This window comes from Manihot esculenta, chromosome 12 (assembly GCF_001659605.2).
Source record: "Manihot esculenta cultivar AM560-2 chromosome 12, M.esculenta_v8, whole genome shotgun sequence".
Taxonomy (NCBI): domain Eukaryota; kingdom Viridiplantae; phylum Streptophyta; class Magnoliopsida; order Malpighiales; family Euphorbiaceae; genus Manihot; species Manihot esculenta.
The window spans coordinates 1946680-1964690 of record NC_035172.2 but is presented as its reverse complement, the minus strand read 5'-3'; the positions used below and the strand labels follow the sequence as shown (position 1 = coordinate 1964690).

General features: G+C 33.8%; 4 protein-coding genes across 7 annotated transcripts; 3 read left to right on the top strand and 1 right to left on the bottom strand.

Annotated features, from left to right (window-relative positions):
- Nucleotides 1-713: 713 nt before the first annotated feature.
- On the top strand, nucleotides 714-7313 carry LOC110628222 (integrator complex subunit 9 homolog). 4 transcript variants are annotated; one of them, XM_021774771.2, is made up of 12 exons: nucleotides 714-1058; nucleotides 1986-2054; nucleotides 2154-2543; nucleotides 2679-2893; nucleotides 3015-3344; nucleotides 3520-3727; nucleotides 4500-4592; nucleotides 4705-4796; nucleotides 5398-5515; nucleotides 5667-5752; nucleotides 6519-6570; nucleotides 6668-7313. In XM_021774771.2, the coding sequence occupies exons 2-12, from the start codon at nucleotides 2046-2048 to the stop codon at nucleotides 7190-7192; spliced, it is 2118 nt and encodes a 705-aa protein (XP_021630463.1). In that variant the 5' UTR covers nucleotides 714-1058; nucleotides 1986-2045; the 3' UTR covers nucleotides 7193-7313. The 4 variants fall into 4 exon arrangements, with proteins under 4 accessions (XP_021630463.1, XP_021630464.1, XP_043804962.1 ...); XM_021774772.2 differs by having other exon boundaries at nucleotides 714-1206; XM_043949027.1 differs by lacking the exon at nucleotides 2154-2543 and having other exon boundaries at nucleotides 715-1058.
- A 599-nt stretch (nucleotides 7314-7912) lies between these two features.
- Nucleotides 7913-8455, bottom strand: LOC110628372 (E3 ubiquitin-protein ligase Os03g0188200). The gene is made up of 2 exons (XM_021775015.1): nucleotides 8349-8455; nucleotides 7913-8231 (listed from the first exon to the last, which is right to left on the bottom strand). Exons 1-2 carry the CDS (start codon nucleotides 8453-8455, stop codon nucleotides 7913-7915), a joined length of 426 nt encoding a protein of 141 aa, XP_021630707.1.
- Nucleotides 8456-8999: 544 nt separating this feature from the next.
- Nucleotides 9000-10714, top strand: LOC110628221 (non-functional NADPH-dependent codeinone reductase 2). The gene is made up of 4 exons (XM_021774770.2): nucleotides 9000-9538; nucleotides 9624-9867; nucleotides 9961-10140; nucleotides 10291-10714. Exons 1-4 carry the CDS (start codon nucleotides 9210-9212, stop codon nucleotides 10513-10515), a joined length of 978 nt encoding a protein of 325 aa, XP_021630462.1. The 5' UTR covers nucleotides 9000-9209; the 3' UTR covers nucleotides 10516-10714.
- Nucleotides 10715-16425: 5711 nt separating this feature from the next.
- On the top strand, nucleotides 16426-18011 carry LOC110627287 (ethylene-responsive transcription factor ESR2). The gene has a single exon (XM_021773545.1). The coding sequence runs from the start codon at nucleotides 16523-16525 to the stop codon at nucleotides 17765-17767; it is 1245 nt and encodes a 414-aa protein (XP_021629237.1). The 5' UTR covers nucleotides 16426-16522; the 3' UTR covers nucleotides 17768-18011.

The following is an 18011-nucleotide window of genomic DNA, read 5'->3' as shown; positions in this document are numbered from 1 at the left end:
ATGTTATGAATATAAAAAATTAATTAATAAACTTTTTAAATATCTAAAATATTAATTAATAAATTTTTAAAATTATAAAAATTAAATAGTAAAATATTTAATGAATAAAATTAACCTAATGATTTACTAATAAATTTTTTAAAATATTTAAAACATTTTAATATATTTTTTAAAATTAAATTTTTTTATAAAAATTAAGTAATAATTTTTTTTTTAAAATAATGTTTAATATTTTGATTCGGTGATTAAAAAAATAAATTATAAAAAATTATTTTTTATATTCAACTAATCACTAATATAATTACTATTGCTAAGTAAGATGAATAATCAGTTAATAATTTAATAAAACCGTTAATATTACAGAAAAAGACTTAACCTAAAATCCAATGTCCTTAATATAGACTCTTATCATCAAATCTTATCTATATGCTTATATGATTTTTCTTAACCTCATTCTAAAATGAGTTAGATGAATAATCATCCGTCCTTAATAACTGAAGTTATATTCAAAATATCTAATTTACATCCTAAAATTTTATTGAGAAATGGAAATTATCAGTATGGACTCACATTTAATTGTCTTAATTATGTTTTTAGAATTCAAAAACAAACTTCAAGAGAAGATTTTTGAGTCATCTATATCTATTAGTGTTTCTACTAACTCTAATTTATCTGCATCCTTCTTTCTTATAATAATATTATTTACTTTTCTTTTCTATAAATAATCCATGATAATAGGGTAAGCTTTCCAATTCCCAGACAAATCTGCCTTTGAAAACCCCAAAATACAAATCCCTAACTTATTACTTCCCTTAGTTTGTTGTTGCCAGAGAGTCTACGTGCCATCGGCCATTGATTGTCAAAACTTTTTCACTTTGTTGTTTCACTTTCTTCCTTGGAATCGGCCAGTGTGTTCATCGTCAAATCGAAGATTTAGAGCGTTCACTGTTGATTTTTTGAATGCTAGAAGCTCTCCATTGTCGGAAGCCAAGAACCAAATTTCACAGAAGCCAAAACAGAAGCTCAATCTGTCGTCTGCTGGTTCAAAGTTACAGCTGGTATTGCTAATATATTCCTCTGGTCCTTTTTCCATTATCAAACCCTGTTTTCCTCAAGAGGAACATCATAATATTCTTCCTGAATTTGAAGAATATAGTTCTTTGTACAATGTCCATTGTACCAAATCTGAAGAATCATTTTCGTTCGGTGGGTAATGATATTTTAATTAGTTTGTCAATATGTTTCTTCACTAGACTTAAATTTCAGCATCAAGTTCATTGAACACTCAGTTTATTTTTGTGGGTTTAGCTACTTTCGGCATTGCCATTCCAACCGTTGCATTGTTTCTGTGACATGTAGTTTATTTGTTTATACAAGCATGTTAATTGTTAACTTACACTTACATATGCTTGCTTGTTTGTGTGGATAGAATTTATGTGTAAATGTGCTACTTGGAATAGAGTTGGAGACCGTGTTGTTAAGTTGAAAATTGGTTTGCTTATAATTTAATTGCGGTAGGAATTTATGAAACCCCATGACAATTATATGAATTACTAGTTACCCTACTGAATGAATGTTGAACATGTGGTCTTGTGACCAGTCAAAACAAGTTTGAGAACTCCTACAAGTAGTTGAATCTTAATTGCTGAATTGCAAAGTGGTTTGATTGCCATTTCTTTTCCCTCCAAATTCTCAGCATAGAGATATTGAAAGCACTGGTTTGTGGGTATTTATCCTTAGCCACTGAGTTCAGTTCTATGTATCTTATTTAATTTCTTGTTAAACTTTCTTTCTTTCTTCCTTCCCTTTATCAACATTTTAAATTTCAAGCATTGTAATTAATTATTAATGAAGTGCCTGTCTTTAGTTGGCGTCTAAATTTGTGCCTTTTTGGCCTTAAATTAGAATGTCTTCACCTAGCATAATATGTACACTTATTGTCACTTTTTAGTATATCGATTTATGGTCTTGCCTTGTCTTTGCAGGTAAACCATAAGGAGTAATCTTGTGATTCTGGCAATTTAAATTTTTTATTCTGTTTCTCCATGAAGTTTGTAAGTTTCTCTCTCCCCTCACTTTTCCTCACTAGTGCAACGTCAGCGCATGCACACAACTTGTGTATTGATTCTCAATTTTTCGCCTTTTTTCCCTAGACATGCTTGAGCAAAGGAAATGGTTTCCATTTTCCCCCATGTTATGTTCTCCATGTGAATGGGTATAGGGTATTGCTTGATTGCCCACTGGACCTTTCAGCTCTCACAATTTTTTCTCCTGTTCCTGCTGATTTTTGTCCCTTGGTGCTTGATGAATCTTCCAATTGTTCGGTCCATGAATCCTTGGATATGGGATCAGAGAGTGCAAAGAGGCATAAAATTGAAAAGCCCCTTGATGCAAAAGATTTAATATATGCAGAGCCATGGTACAAAACTTTAAAGAACTTGCACATTTGGGATCCTTCTTTTTTTGATATAGTATTGATTTCAAGTACAATGGGCATGCTTGGTTTACCATTTCTCACTCGAAGTAAAGGTTTTTCTGCAAAGGTGAGAAAGGAAAGAAAAAAGGAGCTGAGCAACTTTTCTCCTTTTTTGTCTTTTCGTAATTGACTTTAGATATTATCATCCTTTGACTTATTGTGGAATTGCTTTAATTTGTCAATTTCTATTTGGCTGGGTCAGATATACGCAACTGAAGCAACTGCAAGGCTTGGGCAGCTTATGTTGGAGGATCTTGTTTCAATGCAGATGGAACTCCGTCATTTCTATGGTTCTGAGGAGTCTGATTCTCCTCAATGGATGAAGTGGGAAGAGCTTGAATTACTTCCATCTCCTCTTAGGGAAGTTGCTGTAGGTCAAGATGGATCAGAGCTGGGTGGATGGATGCCACTGTACAGGTAATTAACAAAATATTTCTTCAGGGTGCAGTGGTCTCTCTTAGATTATTTCATGTGCTCTCTTACATAGTAGCAAAGTTTTGTTTGATGTCTCATCATTAAACATTTAAATGTCGTTCAGTTCTGTGGATGTAAAGGATTGTCTGCAAAAGATTCAAAAGCTGAAGTATGCTGAAGCAACCTGCCATAATGGGGCATTGGTGTTAAAGGCATTTAGTTCAGGCTTAGAAATAGGCTCTTGTAATTGGACTGTTGAAAGCCCAGAAGGAAGTATTTCATGTTTATCAAGCTCTATATTTGTGTCTGCTCATGCGATGGATTTTGACTATCATGCTTTGCAAGGGACTGATATGATCTTGTATTCAGACTTCACATCTGAGGATGTGATAGAAGATGTTGAACATCATGATAACTATTCTGCTTCAGCTACTAACAGTCTGTCAACTCTCAGGTAACATTGCTTTAGTTTTGGCCACAAGAATATTTTGAATGAGATATTTACTTATGAGTCACATTCCTTACTGCTATTCTCGAGTATGGGGATTGTAGAATTCATTTCTTTTTCACAATTTTTTAGATTCTGGATCAGTGCAGTTTGACATCTGCTGTTTTAACTGGTGTTGCAGTGATGAACATGGTTGGAGAGAATTGAATGAATGCTTATCGAGTAATGATGAGAGCATAGAGGAAAGTAAGAAACTAGCTTTTATATGCTCATGTGTTGTGGATTCTGTTAAGGCTGGTGGTTCTGTCCTCATTCCCTTGAATCAACTTGGGATTGTTCTGCAGTTGCTGGAGCAGATACCGAATTTCCTTGAATCTTCAGCTGTAAAGGTAAAGTGTGAACTTTTTCTTCTTTTTTTTTTTGCTTTTCCTGCATGTATATGCAGAAACTTAAGAACACTTAATAGTGAGTTGATCTTATGTTAGTTTGTTGTTTGACTTTGTAGTGAATTAATTGCTTAAAAGGATGTTGGAATATTGGGAAATAAGCCTCTAGGATGAGGTCTGGCCTCCGTTTCTTAGGTTCAGGATCAGGAAAACTATTTATTTTTTCAACTTAAGTTGTGTTCACTTGCAATTTATATGTTCTGCATGCTGAATGGAGGTGCTTTAGGGTTCACATAAACAACAACCAACTTATACAAGGCTTTCAGAAACTTGCGACTATTTTTGAGTGCAAGTGCAAGTTTCTGGATTCCATTTAGGATTAATAAGAGATTAACTGAGTCCATCTTGCCTCCTCCATATAATTAATCCTTGTATATTTAGTCATCAACTTTTCTGTGCGTGCCATTTGTCAAGTAGGCTCGCTTGTGATGCTTTCTCCCTTGTCCAAAAAGCATGAGTAAGAATAGAGAACTTTACTATTGGGTATAGAAACTCTACTTGATATCATTACCTATTATTTGCTCTTTTGACATCAATTTTTATGGGTATAGCTTATTGTACACGATGTATATTGGCTCTATAAAGAAGATGCAATCGCCTATCACAATCAAACATAAAATTTATCACTGATTGGATGTCTTCTGTATGCATGTAAATACTCTGGTCTTAATTGGCTCTTCTTTGCATTTTTAATCAAATATTTATTGCTCTCTAGGTTCCAATGTATGTTATCTCTTCTGTAGCGGCAGAGCTACTGGCATTCACTAATCGCATACCAGAATGGCTGTCCAAGCTCCGGCAAGAGAAAGTAAATAAATTTTGAGGCTTGCTTTTTGTTTTTTTGTGTGTGTGTAGAACTATATTTCATTTTTAGTAATATGCTTGCAAACATGTTTGATTTTCCTTTTGATGATCGACAGCTGTTTTCTGGTGAGCCATTGTTTTCGCACATCGAGCTCATTAAAGGAAAGAAGCTTCATGTGTTTCCTGCTATTCATTCGCCCAACCTAATGTATGGAATACTATCTTTGTCACACACATTTATTTCTTGCAAATGACGTGCTCTTTACTGGCCAAGTATCATTAATTTTTTGTTAAATGTGTCTTCCATGACTATGGCTCTTCTGTGTGAGAAGTACTTTCAAGTTTGAAATTGTTTTATCATTCAAACTTGGACTTTCTTCTTGGCTCCAGAAGAGTTCTTATTCCTTTGTGTGTATGCAAATGTGTTTTAGTGCTTCTTGTGGTTTATTAGAATTTGGTGCTTTGCTAATCTTTATTAAAGACAATCTATGATTGTATGTTTCATCCCGACCTTTTTTTATGAGAAAATGTAGTAATTATTGTTTCCTATTGCATTATCAGACAAGTTAAGCCAAAGTGGAAAACCACTGTTTCAAAGGTCTGCCAGAGTGCTGCTTTACATATTGCTTGAAAGTTGTGCTTTTCCTAAAAAATTTTTATGAGATTAGTACAATAATGGTTTCTTGAAATAATTGAGAAAGAAAGGATAAATCAGGGAAAAGAAGAGTCTTGTGGTAGTGCATTATCAATGATCATGCATGCATAGCTGGACGGTAATTTTCACTGCTCAAACTAACATTTTTGGTTAGAGCCAATTGGCAGGAGCCATGCATTATATTTGCTCCTCACTGGACTCTGCGGCTGGGTCCTATTGTTCATTTACTTCGACGTTGGTGTGGAGATCAAAACTCTTTACTTGTTTTACAGGTGCCCAACTGCTCTGTGTTTTCTCACTGACTTATGAAACGTGCTTCCCTAATTCTATTCTTGAAACTAGAACTCTCTTTGTTTTTTGAAGTTGAAATTAAAGGTTTGTTATTGATTTGAAGAAATGGCTCAAGGAATTTACAATTTGCAGGATGGATTGGATGTTGATATGGCTCTCTTGCCTTTCAAGCCAATAGCAATGAAGGTTTTACATTGTTCATTCCTTTCTGGTATGCGGTAAGGTCTTATCTTTCTGTTGTAGTTCCTGAATGTATCCACTTTGTGAAAATTTATGGTGTTGGATGATCATACATGATTGCTTTATGATGCCAATTCAGTTAAAACTTTTTCTGTTTCTCTTAAGAGAAGCTATTTTGTCGTGCCCTGCATTGCATCAGAAACATCTATTGCTTTGGTGTTGAAGGACCATTGTTTTATAAGCAGAGAAGAGACCTTGCTGGATTTGATACTCTTTTCTGCAGCATCCATAATACATCAGCTTAATCGCCACTAGCATTATTCTAGCAATTTTTGGCTCCAACTTCTTTAGTAAATTTTGGCCTATCCTCATCTTGCAAAAGAGATCAAAGCACTGGCAAACCAGTATTTCTGAAACTAGAAATAATTTATCCAAGCAATTTGTCCTGTTCATATCCCCTCCATTTGGAATCAAGAATTCCACAAGAATTTAATTCGATTGATTTCTTTTCTAACAATTCTCTTGTTGGAGTGAAAGAATTCAATTGTTTTAATTTAAAGAATTTTTCATTGGAAAAAAGTTGAAATTTTATATGATTTTGTAAGAATTTATTTAAATTCTTTTCTTGCCAAGTAAATCACTCCAAATGAAGGGATTAGAACCTTTTCAAAATGAATGTTCTGGTACACATCCTACTTTATTATTCCTTAAAAATAAGGAAACTAGACATATTTATCCATTATAAACTTTTAAACTATGTTAAGTATTCTGTTTACAACTCTTAACGTGCTATTTGATTAACAGGATGAGGAAAGCTCAGCTGTTACTGAAGATGTTGCAGCCAAAAATAGTTGTGGTAATTACAATCTGCTTGTTGTCCTTCCCTCTGTGATAAGTCTCTCCCTAACTCTGTTTATTAACCTCTTTGTCCTCCTATTTTCTGCACAACATAGTTTCCAGAGGTTTTGAAGCAGCAGATCAATGTTTCAAAGTCGAGTTCACATTCATTTTCAATCTTGTACTACAAAGAAAACGAAACAATAGATATACGAAGCTTGAAAGACAATTCGGTTCTAGAGATTGCAACAGGGTTGGCTACTCGATTCCGCTGGAGAAAGCTGGTACAGAATAATATGGATGTGACGAGACTGGAAGGACAGCTATTAATAGACGAGAGCAAATATTGGTTGGTATCTGGGAACAAGGTATCAGACACCTCACAGAATAGACCACTACTGTATTGTGGTTTACTTGATATGGGGAAGCTCCTCACGATATTGTCAAAGATGGGAATTAATGGATCTATAGAACAAGGCATGAATGCTGCTGAATCAGAAAGTGTTGGGATCATAAAAATTCATGATCCAAACAAAGCCATGATAGAAGTTAAAGCAACAAGTACTGTTATCAGCGCTTCTGATGAGAACTTAGCTGCGCGCATTTTTGAAGCTATTACTAGTCTTTTGGATGGCATTTAGAAAGTCATTACACATGCTGAAGTAGCTGTAGGTTGGATTGCGTATCGTCCACAATTTTGTACCAATCGTAGATGAATTCTAATTTCTAAGCCAATGAAACAGTTCTTGTTTACCAACTAAATGCTTCAGTGTGCTCTTATTCTTTATCATTTTTTTTCCAGGTGATAAACTGCTCCACTATTTCACAGGACAGGATATTATGGATATTTTTCTGGAGACTGCTAGCTGGTAGAATTTCGGAAAAAAGTTCACATTCAGTAAGAAATTTTTAAGAATTTAATTCAATTGATTTTTTTTTATTCAGGTTCAAATTCGAATGAGATTATTCTCTCCTTTAGAATCAGATTGAAATCTTGCTTGTTCAGCTCAATTTAAATATTTTTTCTTCAACATTCAATCATTTGACTCGATACATGTTTTTTTCTGTGAGGTTTAATTCAAAATAATCAATATAATTGACTCACATCAATGTTAAATTTGCAATTATATGAATTTATAATAAAAGATACCTGCAATTAAATCTAAAACCCTCAATTTAAAAAATCATAATGTGTGATTTCGACCCAAAATTGGATCAGACCAGCCTGCTGGCCTTCCTATTTTGAAGAGCAGAGAGTTGAAATTGAAATTAGTATTTAAATATATTTTCCCCCCATATAAAAAAATAACCACAAAAATATCTAAAAACACATAAATTGGCAGAATTTATGATGAGATGAGCTACGAGAGCAAAACGACACGACAAAGTGGGCATGTATTATCCTCAGAAAGCCAGAGATCAACGCAAGCTTTATGGAAAGTGTGATTACAAGAAGGAAGAAACATCCTGCACTTGTCTCCGTCTTTCAATTCCTCTAAACATATAGCACACTCATAGCAATTCTCGTTTTCTCCATAAGCAAACGTCGGGAATGCTTCTTCCACCGCCTGACCCGTCAGCCGTGGCTTGGTGGGTGCAGCTGCCACTACAGTCGCCGGCTGATCATCTTCGTTCGGTGCTACTCCGCTTTCAATATCAAGAATTATATTGACATGGTTCCTGAAGATAAAATACCACAAAAAGATTAAAAACAAAAGGAGCACTAGTATTATCGATGCTGGAATCCACCACCATGTAATGTTTGCACTGCTGTTTATCGATTGCGCTGTATAGTACGTGTAAGCTAATAGACTGTCGAGTGACAAAAGAGGCGGAGCAGACGGTGGCATCATCATAAAAGGTTGAGAAAGATGAAGGTGATCGGCTAAGAACATTAGCATCATCGTAATTGTTTTCTGAGAATATTTACAAGGTTATATATATACATAGAGATTTGTCTAAAAGCTTTCCACCTCCAACTAGGATTTGTAATGCGAATCCAATTAGGAAGTTTGATGCTATGTGTCTATTCTGATGGTGCTCATCTGTCATCATTTAATTTGAGCAGGATTAGGAATGAGATTAATGTTAATAAATTATTGATAATATTATTTATAATTAATTAATGAATTAAAATATTTATATTAAGCATTCATCTTTGTAAAAAATAAATTATCTTTTTAATTTTTGTTTTCTAGAGATGGATGGGTAATTCAAAATAAAAAGAAAATATTTATAATGCCTCGTATTGTATATATTAAAAAGAAAATTTAATATATTAAAAATAAATTATCTTTTTAATTTTTGTTTTAAATCATAAGTTAATTTCATTTTTAAGTGAGTAGTCTATTATTAATTTTTTTAATATATCTCCTATTAATACATAAAAATAAATTATCAATTTCATTTGTGCCATCCAAAAATATAACAGATGTTTTGTAAAGATTCGTTGATGAGGGTCAGCGCCGCCTGGCAGATAGAGAGGGGTCATCGTGCTTTGGATGAAAGCCTCCAGTCGACTTTGGCAACGAAGCCTTTGGCCTTGGTCGGCGATTAAGTTTTAAATAGTGTGCGGTTGGCTGCTCTTCTAATCTAAATTTTAAAGCATCACTGCCTTGTTATTTTCTCTGTATTTCGACTTTAGAACCGGTTTACCAAATGGAGACTCAGGCGGCGAAGATCCCTGAAGTGAAACTGAGATCATCATCTGGAAATGGGGACATGCCAGTGATGGGATTGGGCACAGCTGCCGACCCATTTATTGAATCCGCCATGAAAGTTGCGATCTTAGATGCCATCAGCCTTGGATACAGGCATTTTGACACCGCTGCCATGTACGGTTCAGAGAATGTTCTTGGGGAAGCTGTTGTTGAAGCACTTAAACTTGGCCTCATAGATTCTCGACAGGAACTGTTCATCACTTCGAAGCTCTGGTGCAGCGATGCACATAGTGATCTTGTTGTCCCTGCTCTTCAAAATTCTCTCAGGTAATTATACATCTCTACCTAAAATCCCATTTTATCAGCCAAAACTATAAACGGTTGCGAAAAAAAAAATCAATTGGTATTGCAGGAATCTTCAAATGGAGTACGTGGATCTCTATCTCATTCACTGGCCTATCAGTTCAAAGCCAGGAAGATATGAATATCCAATGCCTAAGGAGGAGCTTCAAGCAATGGACTACAAGTCTGTGTGGGCAGCCATGGAAGAGTGCCAGAGGCTTGGCCTCACAAAGTCCATTGGAGTCAGCAACTTCTCGTGCAAGAAGCTTGAAACGATATTTGCCTCGGCAACCATTCCTCCTTCAGTAAATCAAGTGAGTCTTCAGTAATCCATGTGAAAGAGAGATTCAGTTTCATTAGCAATAGATGATATATTGAAGATGAAGAAATTTACATCTTTTGTGCAGGTGGAGTTGAGCCCAGTGTGGCAGCAGAAGAAGCTTATAGAATTTTGCAAGACCCACAATGTCATTGTGACAGCTTTTTCTCCTCTGGGAGCAAAAGGTGCCAATTGGGGCAGCAATCTTGTTATGGAGAATCAAGTGCTGCAAGAGATTGCAGAGAAGCTAGGCAAGACTGTTGCTCAGGTTCTATTTCATAGCTCCAATTGATCTTTTCCTCTGTACTTAGATTACTTATTGATTATATTCTCTCTTATGATTTGGTGCTGGTATTGTTATGTGGGATGAAATCAATTATTTAAATTTAAACCTAATAGTACTCGGTGCTAAGTGCAGGTGGCTCTGAGATGGATAATTGAGCAAGGGGCAACTCTTGTGGTGAAGAGCTATAAAAAGGAAAGGCTAAAAGAGAATATGGAGATTTTTGATTGGACACTGTCAAAGGAAGACATGGAAAAGATCAGTGAAATCCCACAGCAAAAAATCATGCTTAAAGAGGAATTTGTATCGCCTGATGGGCCATTCAAGTCCGTTGAAGAGCTATGGGATGGTGAGCTTTAACTTGGATTATGTGAAGCTTTAGTCCAGAAAATACTGTGGTTCTCTTGTGTTGTTGTATTATACGTTTGCAATGTTCTGTTCTAGCCTGTAATGCTCTTTTATCTTCTGCTCCCGTATTCTGTATACAGGTTTCAAAGGAAATTTCTTACGTCATATATATTTCGTCATTGAAATAAAATAAAAAGTTAATAGATATGAATTTTTGTTTGGGTTGGGTCCTTTTTGATGCAGACACGTTGATGGATGGGTTTATAGAAAGAAGCGAGCTCTCGTCCAAGTTGGATCATTGGGCTTTTGAATTTCAGCAGTTGGGTCCAAAACTAAGCATGACATAATTACTTTATTTAATTATATAAATATTTATTTGATAATATAAAATTAAATTTATGATAAATGCATCTACAATTTCACTTTGGCTTTGATGGAGTTGTAGATAGCTTTTGATTTTAGTTTCTCATCAATTTTATGTTTAAGGATCAATTTAAGAATGTAATATCATAAAAATAGATAAAGATGGATGGATGGGGAGAAAATCCTTTATAGTGCATAATTGCAGTTTACCTGGACAGTGGCAGATGAGATTTTGTGGGGATTCATTAAAATGAGATATGATATTAAATGAGCACAAAGCTTTAATGGGGAAACAGTGTTTGCTGATATTATTTAATCTCAATAATTTCAGTGGTGCTACTGAAAAAGAAAGGCCCCAATTAAAGCTCACCTTCCATTTCTTGCAAATACTTCACCACCAACTTTACTTGTAAACATGTCCAGGACCACTTAAATTGCTAGAAATTAATATATATAATACAAGTTCATTCATTTGAGATGGATGAGCACTATTTAATTTAAATTAAAATAAATTAATTTAATTTTATATTTTTTTAATTCGATTTGATTTTAATTTTAAAAAATTAATTATTTTAATTTGGTTTGATTTTAATAAATTCTATAAAATCAAATTGAATTGATTAATTAATAATATTATAATTGATTAGTTAATAATATTATATTATTTTAGTAATATACAGAGATAATATTCTAATTAACATTAAAATACTTCGATCAAATTTTAAAACATTAAAAATAAAATATAAAAAATAAAAAATTCATTTCAAAGTCAAACCAATCAAACCGAATCAGATCAATTCAATTTAAATTAATTTTTTTTTAATTTTATTCGGTTTAATTTTTATAAATTTTTAAATTTTAATTTTAATTTATTCAATTCTATTTGATTTCGAACTAAATTAACTGAATCCATCTCTTTTAATAAGAAGTTTTGCATTTAAGTATTGCATACAAAGCACTTTTAAAACTTAGGAGTGTTTTTATTCTTTTAATGGGATTATGACGTGAATCTAAGTTAATGAAACGTGGATTTCAGTTTTTATAAAAAAAAAAAAAAATCAGATATATATATATATATACTAGAAGTGACAGGACAATACAAAAGAGAGAGAGAGAGAAGACGAGAGAATAGAATGATGGATCATGGAAGCAAGCATGCACTAAAATGCAGGTTTAGGGGCAAGAGGGTTTAGGGTGATCAGGTTTATATTCTCTATATGTTGTGGGTTTTCCTTGGAAGAAATTTCAGATAAACAAAGGCTGCAAGCATGGAGGGGCTAGCTACCTGCCCTTTAGAGCCCTCAGCTTAAAAGATTGCTCACTTTTAGGGAACAAATGGCTCAGGATGGTCTGTAACAACTGCGAGTTTTCAGTAGCCTGCTGATGCTCCCACCCACCAAAGTTTTCATTGCTGGTGAGCTTAATTTCTCTCTATTAAATCCGCTGCACTTCCCAGTGTTTTTAAATTAATTACCCTCTTCAATTATTATTCTAACACTAATTCCTCTCTCTCTCTATATATATATATTCCCTCAAAGGCATAACAGAAGCCATTAAAAAGTGGAGAAATCTGAAGAACACTGTAGATAGGTCTTCACACGCTCACACACAAAAACACATACATATTGAATTTACCAACATCTGCCCATGCCCTTTTTTTACATCCTGAAAAGGTTACTGGACTTCACAGATTATGTGTTTTGGACATATATACTTTGAAACAACTTTATTTATCAACTGCAATAATTTAAATGAACTTTTTTTAAATCGTTAAAAATTTAATTTTTTTAAATTAAAAAAATTTAACTTATTAGAAAATAATTCAATTCAATTAAATTATTAAAAAAATCAAGTTTTCATCTTACATATTATATATAATTTACTTATTTGACAAACTTTGTCTTTTGTTTAAAAAAAAAAAAAAAGAAAAAAGGACAGGGTGGAAGCCGTAAGCGTATCTTGAAGAAGTGGGAAAAGGGAAAGGGATGGGTATATGCTAACGTACGAAAATGGAGTAATTGATGGTTGCAGTGTTGATTTTAATGAAAGCTTCATCTTCCAACACTTGTTCCCTTGTCAGAAAGAACCTACTACTCTCTCTGCTATTTACTTCTGCTTAACCCTCGCGTCTCCACTGTATATTTTCTGTACAATGGAAATCAAAATGAAGACATTCTCTACAAATATATTTATTTTTAATTAGTTATAGCTTAAATATAAATAAAAATTAAAATATTTAAAAAAAGGAAGGAGAAGAAGAAGAAAAATTCTGAGGGTGTAAAAAGCTGAAGCGAGAGAATTGATGAATTTAGGCTGACAGGATCTCATCTTGTCGTTAAAATCTTGAAGGTCGTACTTTTTCTGTTTTGGCGTCTCCGCAGAATAAGTCCGTCCTATTTCTTAAAGAAAACCTCATCTTCTCCCTCACTGCTCTCTCAAACACATTGTCACTTCACAACAACAACTCAGTTTAAGCTTCAACTGACTGGATAATTACTGAATCTCTCTCTCTATTGTCCATTGTCCAGAATTTTTTTATTGAATTTTACATTGGATAAAAATAAAGAAAATTTAAAATTTATATATAATTAATTTAAACTTATTAAATATTTTAAATTAATTATTTTAAATTAAATAAAAAATAATATAAAAATTAACTGTTAATAGAGTATGTTGTGGGTAGTTAGAATTGGAAGATCATTATAAGAACAAGGTGAAATGAGCTTAGGGTTTGAAAGACAAAGACTCTCTCTTTCGTGAGCCATAGATTAGACCACAAACCCAAATCAACAATACCTAAAAAGCATTGTGGTTCTATTCTACTTCCTTTATCAAACAGACAGCTCCATGTGATCACCAAAGTCTCCTTGCTTTTCAAACTCTACCTCCACACATTTCAAATAATATTGACCCAAATAGGGAGGAACAAATTCTGAGCGCCGCCAGTGTAATGATAATTGCAAGGATCAGGGCCGTGTTGTTCTCAACTTTCTACAAAATTTTTACTAGAAAAAAAAAACCAACTCATTAAGCCAAACAGTATATCTTCCCAATAATTTACTGCAGTTTTCACTATTACATGTTGGATAGAGAATTGTAGGAAAGATACCCTTTAATTTCTCTCTCTCTCCTTTAATTATTTTTCAATAATCCCTTTTAATTTATTTTTTTTATTATAGACCTTTTAAATTGAAAGAGAGCATTTTACTTTATAATAATATTAAGTATAAAATTCTCTACAATCATGATATGCATTTATGGTTTGATCAAATTTTAATAATAGAAGAGAATCGACTTAAATAAAAATTAAATAGACGAGTACGATACAATATAATATAAAAATAAATATAAAATTTTTAACAAAAATGATCGATATTATGAACATTCATCGAGAATATAAATGTGTGTATCATATACTAAATTGATATGATATGGATAAAAAATTGAAATATGAATTAATCAACGTTGTATTTATTAGTCGATTGACGTAACTTAAAATATGTGTCAAAATATATCCACATTCGATTTGATGAGACTTAGTATTGGAGATTGTTGGAATGATGAGATTATACATCCATGACCAATCCAAAAAGGGTTTAATCTCTCTTTATACTTTAGCATATAATCTCTATAACTTTTTTTTTCCTTACTGCCTTATTTTCTGTCACTGCTTTAATTTCATTTTCGCTTTGCACTAATGTATTTTTCGAAAAAATTATAGATTTGACTTGAGTGTTTCAAAGGTCTCCATCAAAATATTCACGGGAAACTCTTGACCTTATTTTTTTATTTTACTTTTTTTTTCAAATTAAATATTGAGGGATCTATATAAAATATTAAAAAATTAATACTTATCAAATTAATCATGGATTAACAATGAATCCATTGAAATAATTCACAAATTTCAGGTGTGTGAATCGAGATTAATTAAGTGAGATTCAAAATAAAGGACAATTTATTTAAGGAAAAGGCTTCCATCTACGTCAATCACATTGTCAAAAACCCAAAACGAGAAAAGATCACTCTCTCCTCCGCAGTATAAACATGTAATGTACTGTCCTCGTGTCTTTAATTAGTTAATTGCATCTCGGAAATAGGCCTCTATCCAATTACTCTTTACTGATATTAGCTGGAAAATAAATTAAAGAAAAGAACACCACCTAATGAAAAACCCATCCACATTTATTATTGTAGATCAATAAAGATACCTATAGTATGGTTCTGTCATGGAAATTAATTATTTTTACAATACTATCTTTTAATTACTTATTATAATATTTCAATTTGAATAAGTCTTATTGATATTTTACAAATAATAAACATAGGTTGGTTTCAACTTTTTTCCCCTAATGAAGCAAAATGACTCTTGCTTTTTGCATATATAGTCAGAATCTTGAAGGCTATCGGATTGAGTTGAGGGATCAAAATCAAGTATTTTCTGGTTTTTCTATTCGCCGTAGTTGGTTGTTGGCGTAAGGAGGAGTTGAGCAAGCCGGTGGTCGGCGCCTTAGTTGATGGATCATGGATTTCTTAAACTTGATAAGGCGACCTAGCTATCTTTTGTGTAGGATTGTGAAATGAAACTAGATAGTTTATAATGAGTTAATTGAGATTTGACTCATTAGAAACTTAGTTTAGGCTTTTAGCTTAATTCATTCTCTAAATGAGTGAATCTCCAATCTAATTTTTAAATTTAAGTTTGTATATATTTGACTTATTTATAATTTTGCAAATTAGCTCATGAATTTATTGACTTAATTAAAATTATTTAGTTACAAACATATCATTTTTAAATTAAAAATCATTTGATTTGTAAATATACAAACTGTTTAGAAAGTACTCTATTAATATGTTTCGACTCATTTACTATATAAGACAAAATTAAATTTATTAATATTTTATTTGAATTTAAAATAATCAAAATTGAATTTAACTTGAACTGAAAAAATTTAAAATAAGTCAATAGTGTTGTCTCTCGTATCGAATGGCAGAGTAAGGAAATTACCTAACCGGCTCGATTTACTTTTATCTTTAATTATAGACATGTAAATTTTATATAATTTTTATATTAAGAATTTATGGATTTATATTTTAAATTTGTGATAAATCGAATATAAATAAAAATTATCCACATTTGCTGGTACCGATCAGCTTTTCATGGAGAAGTAGACGATGGACGTAATGCCTTCATTATACATGTTTCCATGCATGGAGACTCTGCCCTCCAAATTGTTCGAGAAATTAGCAAAAATACAGTAATTTATATTTGGGAATAATGAAAAAAAATCCCTGAAATTGATCACAGCCGTCAAGATTGAGGATGGCTGGCCCAGTAGAAAATCCTAGTCGTTAGAATATTATTTAGTGACACTCAGCCCTTCTTTTTTGTTTTGGAATTTTGTGTAAATGGTTGCAGAGGTTTTATCCTTGCATGGCTCAAATCAGTCACTTTCCAAACGCCCCCAGTTATCTTCCCAGAACTTTTATTACCGTATTATATTATATGTCTGCCTATAAATACACTGCTCCAAAGCGGTCCAGGTGCCAAACTCGATCAATTCCGAGCTATTCAACCCAGCAAATCATCTCCCATCGCTTTCTTCTAGTTGTTTTCACCGTTTCCCTACTTCAACCGTCTTCTCTCGGCCCTCTTATAATGGAGGAAGCACTTAGGCGACTAAATGGAATGACCCATGTCCAAGAATCCATCCCACTCGAACAACTCATCACCGACAACAACAAAAAGAGCACTAATGGAGCCCCAGCAGCTGCCTCCGCCACCACCACGAACAAGAGGTCGCTGAAAGAAAGTGGTGGTGGCTCAGGTGGGACCTTGAGGTACCGTGGGGTTCGTAGGAGACCCTGGGGTCGCTATGCAGCAGAGATTAGGGACCCCCAGTCCAAAGAAAGACGTTGGCTTGGCACTTTTGACACGGCTGAGGAGGCTGCTTGTGCCTATGACAACGCTGCTCGAGCCATGCGTGGCCTTAAGGCTCGTACCAATTTCGTGTACCCGACTACTGATCCTCATTCTACGACAGACCCCTTTCTCCCTCCATTCAGTTTCTCATCAAAACAATCTCAGGCGTCCATCATGGATCTTACCTCACGCCACTTCAACACCAATTCTTCAAACTGGCCATCGTTTGGAAACCCTCATGTTCCAGACTTCTCTGGTTCTGCGACCCAGAGGAGTAGTTCTGCTTCCTCTAACATGCTTCTCCGTCGTGATTTCCTTAACCCCTCATCAGGTTCATCGTTTTATAATCATCCTCAAGCTTTATATGATCAGTTTCCATACATTAATGGCTCCTCTACTTCTGCGTCTAGCACTTTCTCTAGTGGTTCTTTGGTGAATCCCTCCAATGGTTCAAATGTATCTTATAATTTAACAGTGTCTTCTTCGAGTTCTGTACCAGTAAATGAGGATAGTCGTAGTTATAACTTTTCTGGAGGCCCTGATAGGGCAAATTCTCAAGCCGATTATATGGAATTCTTTCCACAAGAACCATCTGATTCTGGCTTATTACAAGAGATCATTCAAGGGTTTTTTCCAAAACCCTCCGACAAGATTAACTTTTCAAAGAGCTCAATAAATTGTACTAGCGAGTCAACGGTTGCATCAGCACCTCAAATGCCCACCTGCCCAATGCTTGATGGGTTTAGAAGGGAAATCAAGAGTGAGCACTTGGTTAAGAATGAGAATCTGGCTATATATCTTGATCATTATCATGGTGGTCCTGTGCAGTTGGAGAATTTCAATGGCGTTAATTCTCATGTGGTTCCTTGCGGTCATGGTTCGCAAGAGAACCTTTATATGGGTGCAGACTCCATTTTAGACGATATTTTTCAATATCCAGATCTTATGAGTGGCTTCGCTGCCAGAGTCCAGAATGCTTGACGCCTCTTGATGGGTGCAACTACTTTGTTAGAAGACGTTAAGATTTATGTACAACAAGCTTTATGACCCTTAGATATATATTAAAGCAAATGCTAATTCTAGGGTTCCTGGAAAATCAGCAGCTAGTTACTTTAAAGTTAATTTACTACCATGCGAGGAATCTCCTCTTGGAAATTTAAAGTTGAAGTAATGTCATCTTCCTTAATTACGTACCCAATGGTAACATGTATCGGAGTTTCCCCAA

Coding starts and splice junctions, on each gene's coding strand:
- LOC110627287 (XM_021773545.1), top strand. CDS start 16,523: ATGGAGGAAGCACTTAGGCGACTAAATGGAATGACCCATGTCCAAGAA.
- LOC110628222 (XM_021774771.2), top strand. Junction 4,797..5,397: donor ATTCATTCGCCCAACCTAAT/GTATGGAATACT, acceptor ATTTTTGGTTAG/AGCCAATTGGCAGGAGCCAT. Junction 5,516..5,666: donor ACTCTTTACTTGTTTTACAG/GTGCCCAACTGC, acceptor TACAATTTGCAG/GATGGATTGGATGTTGATAT.
- LOC110628221 (XM_021774770.2), top strand. CDS start 9,210: ATGGAGACTCAGGCGGCGAAGATCCCTGAAGTGAAACTGAGATCATCA. Junction 9,539..9,623: donor GCTCTTCAAAATTCTCTCAG/GTAATTATACAT, acceptor TTGGTATTGCAG/GAATCTTCAAATGGAGTACG. Junction 9,868..9,960: donor TTCCTCCTTCAGTAAATCAA/GTGAGTCTTCAG, acceptor TCTTTTGTGCAG/GTGGAGTTGAGCCCAGTGTG.
- LOC110628372 (XM_021775015.1), bottom strand. CDS start 8,455: ATGATGCTAATGTTCTTAGCCGATCACCTTCATCTTTCTCAACCTTTT. Junction 8,232..8,348: donor GACAGTCTATTAGCTTACAC/GTACTATACAGC, acceptor TTTTATCTTCAG/GAACCATGTCAATATAATTC.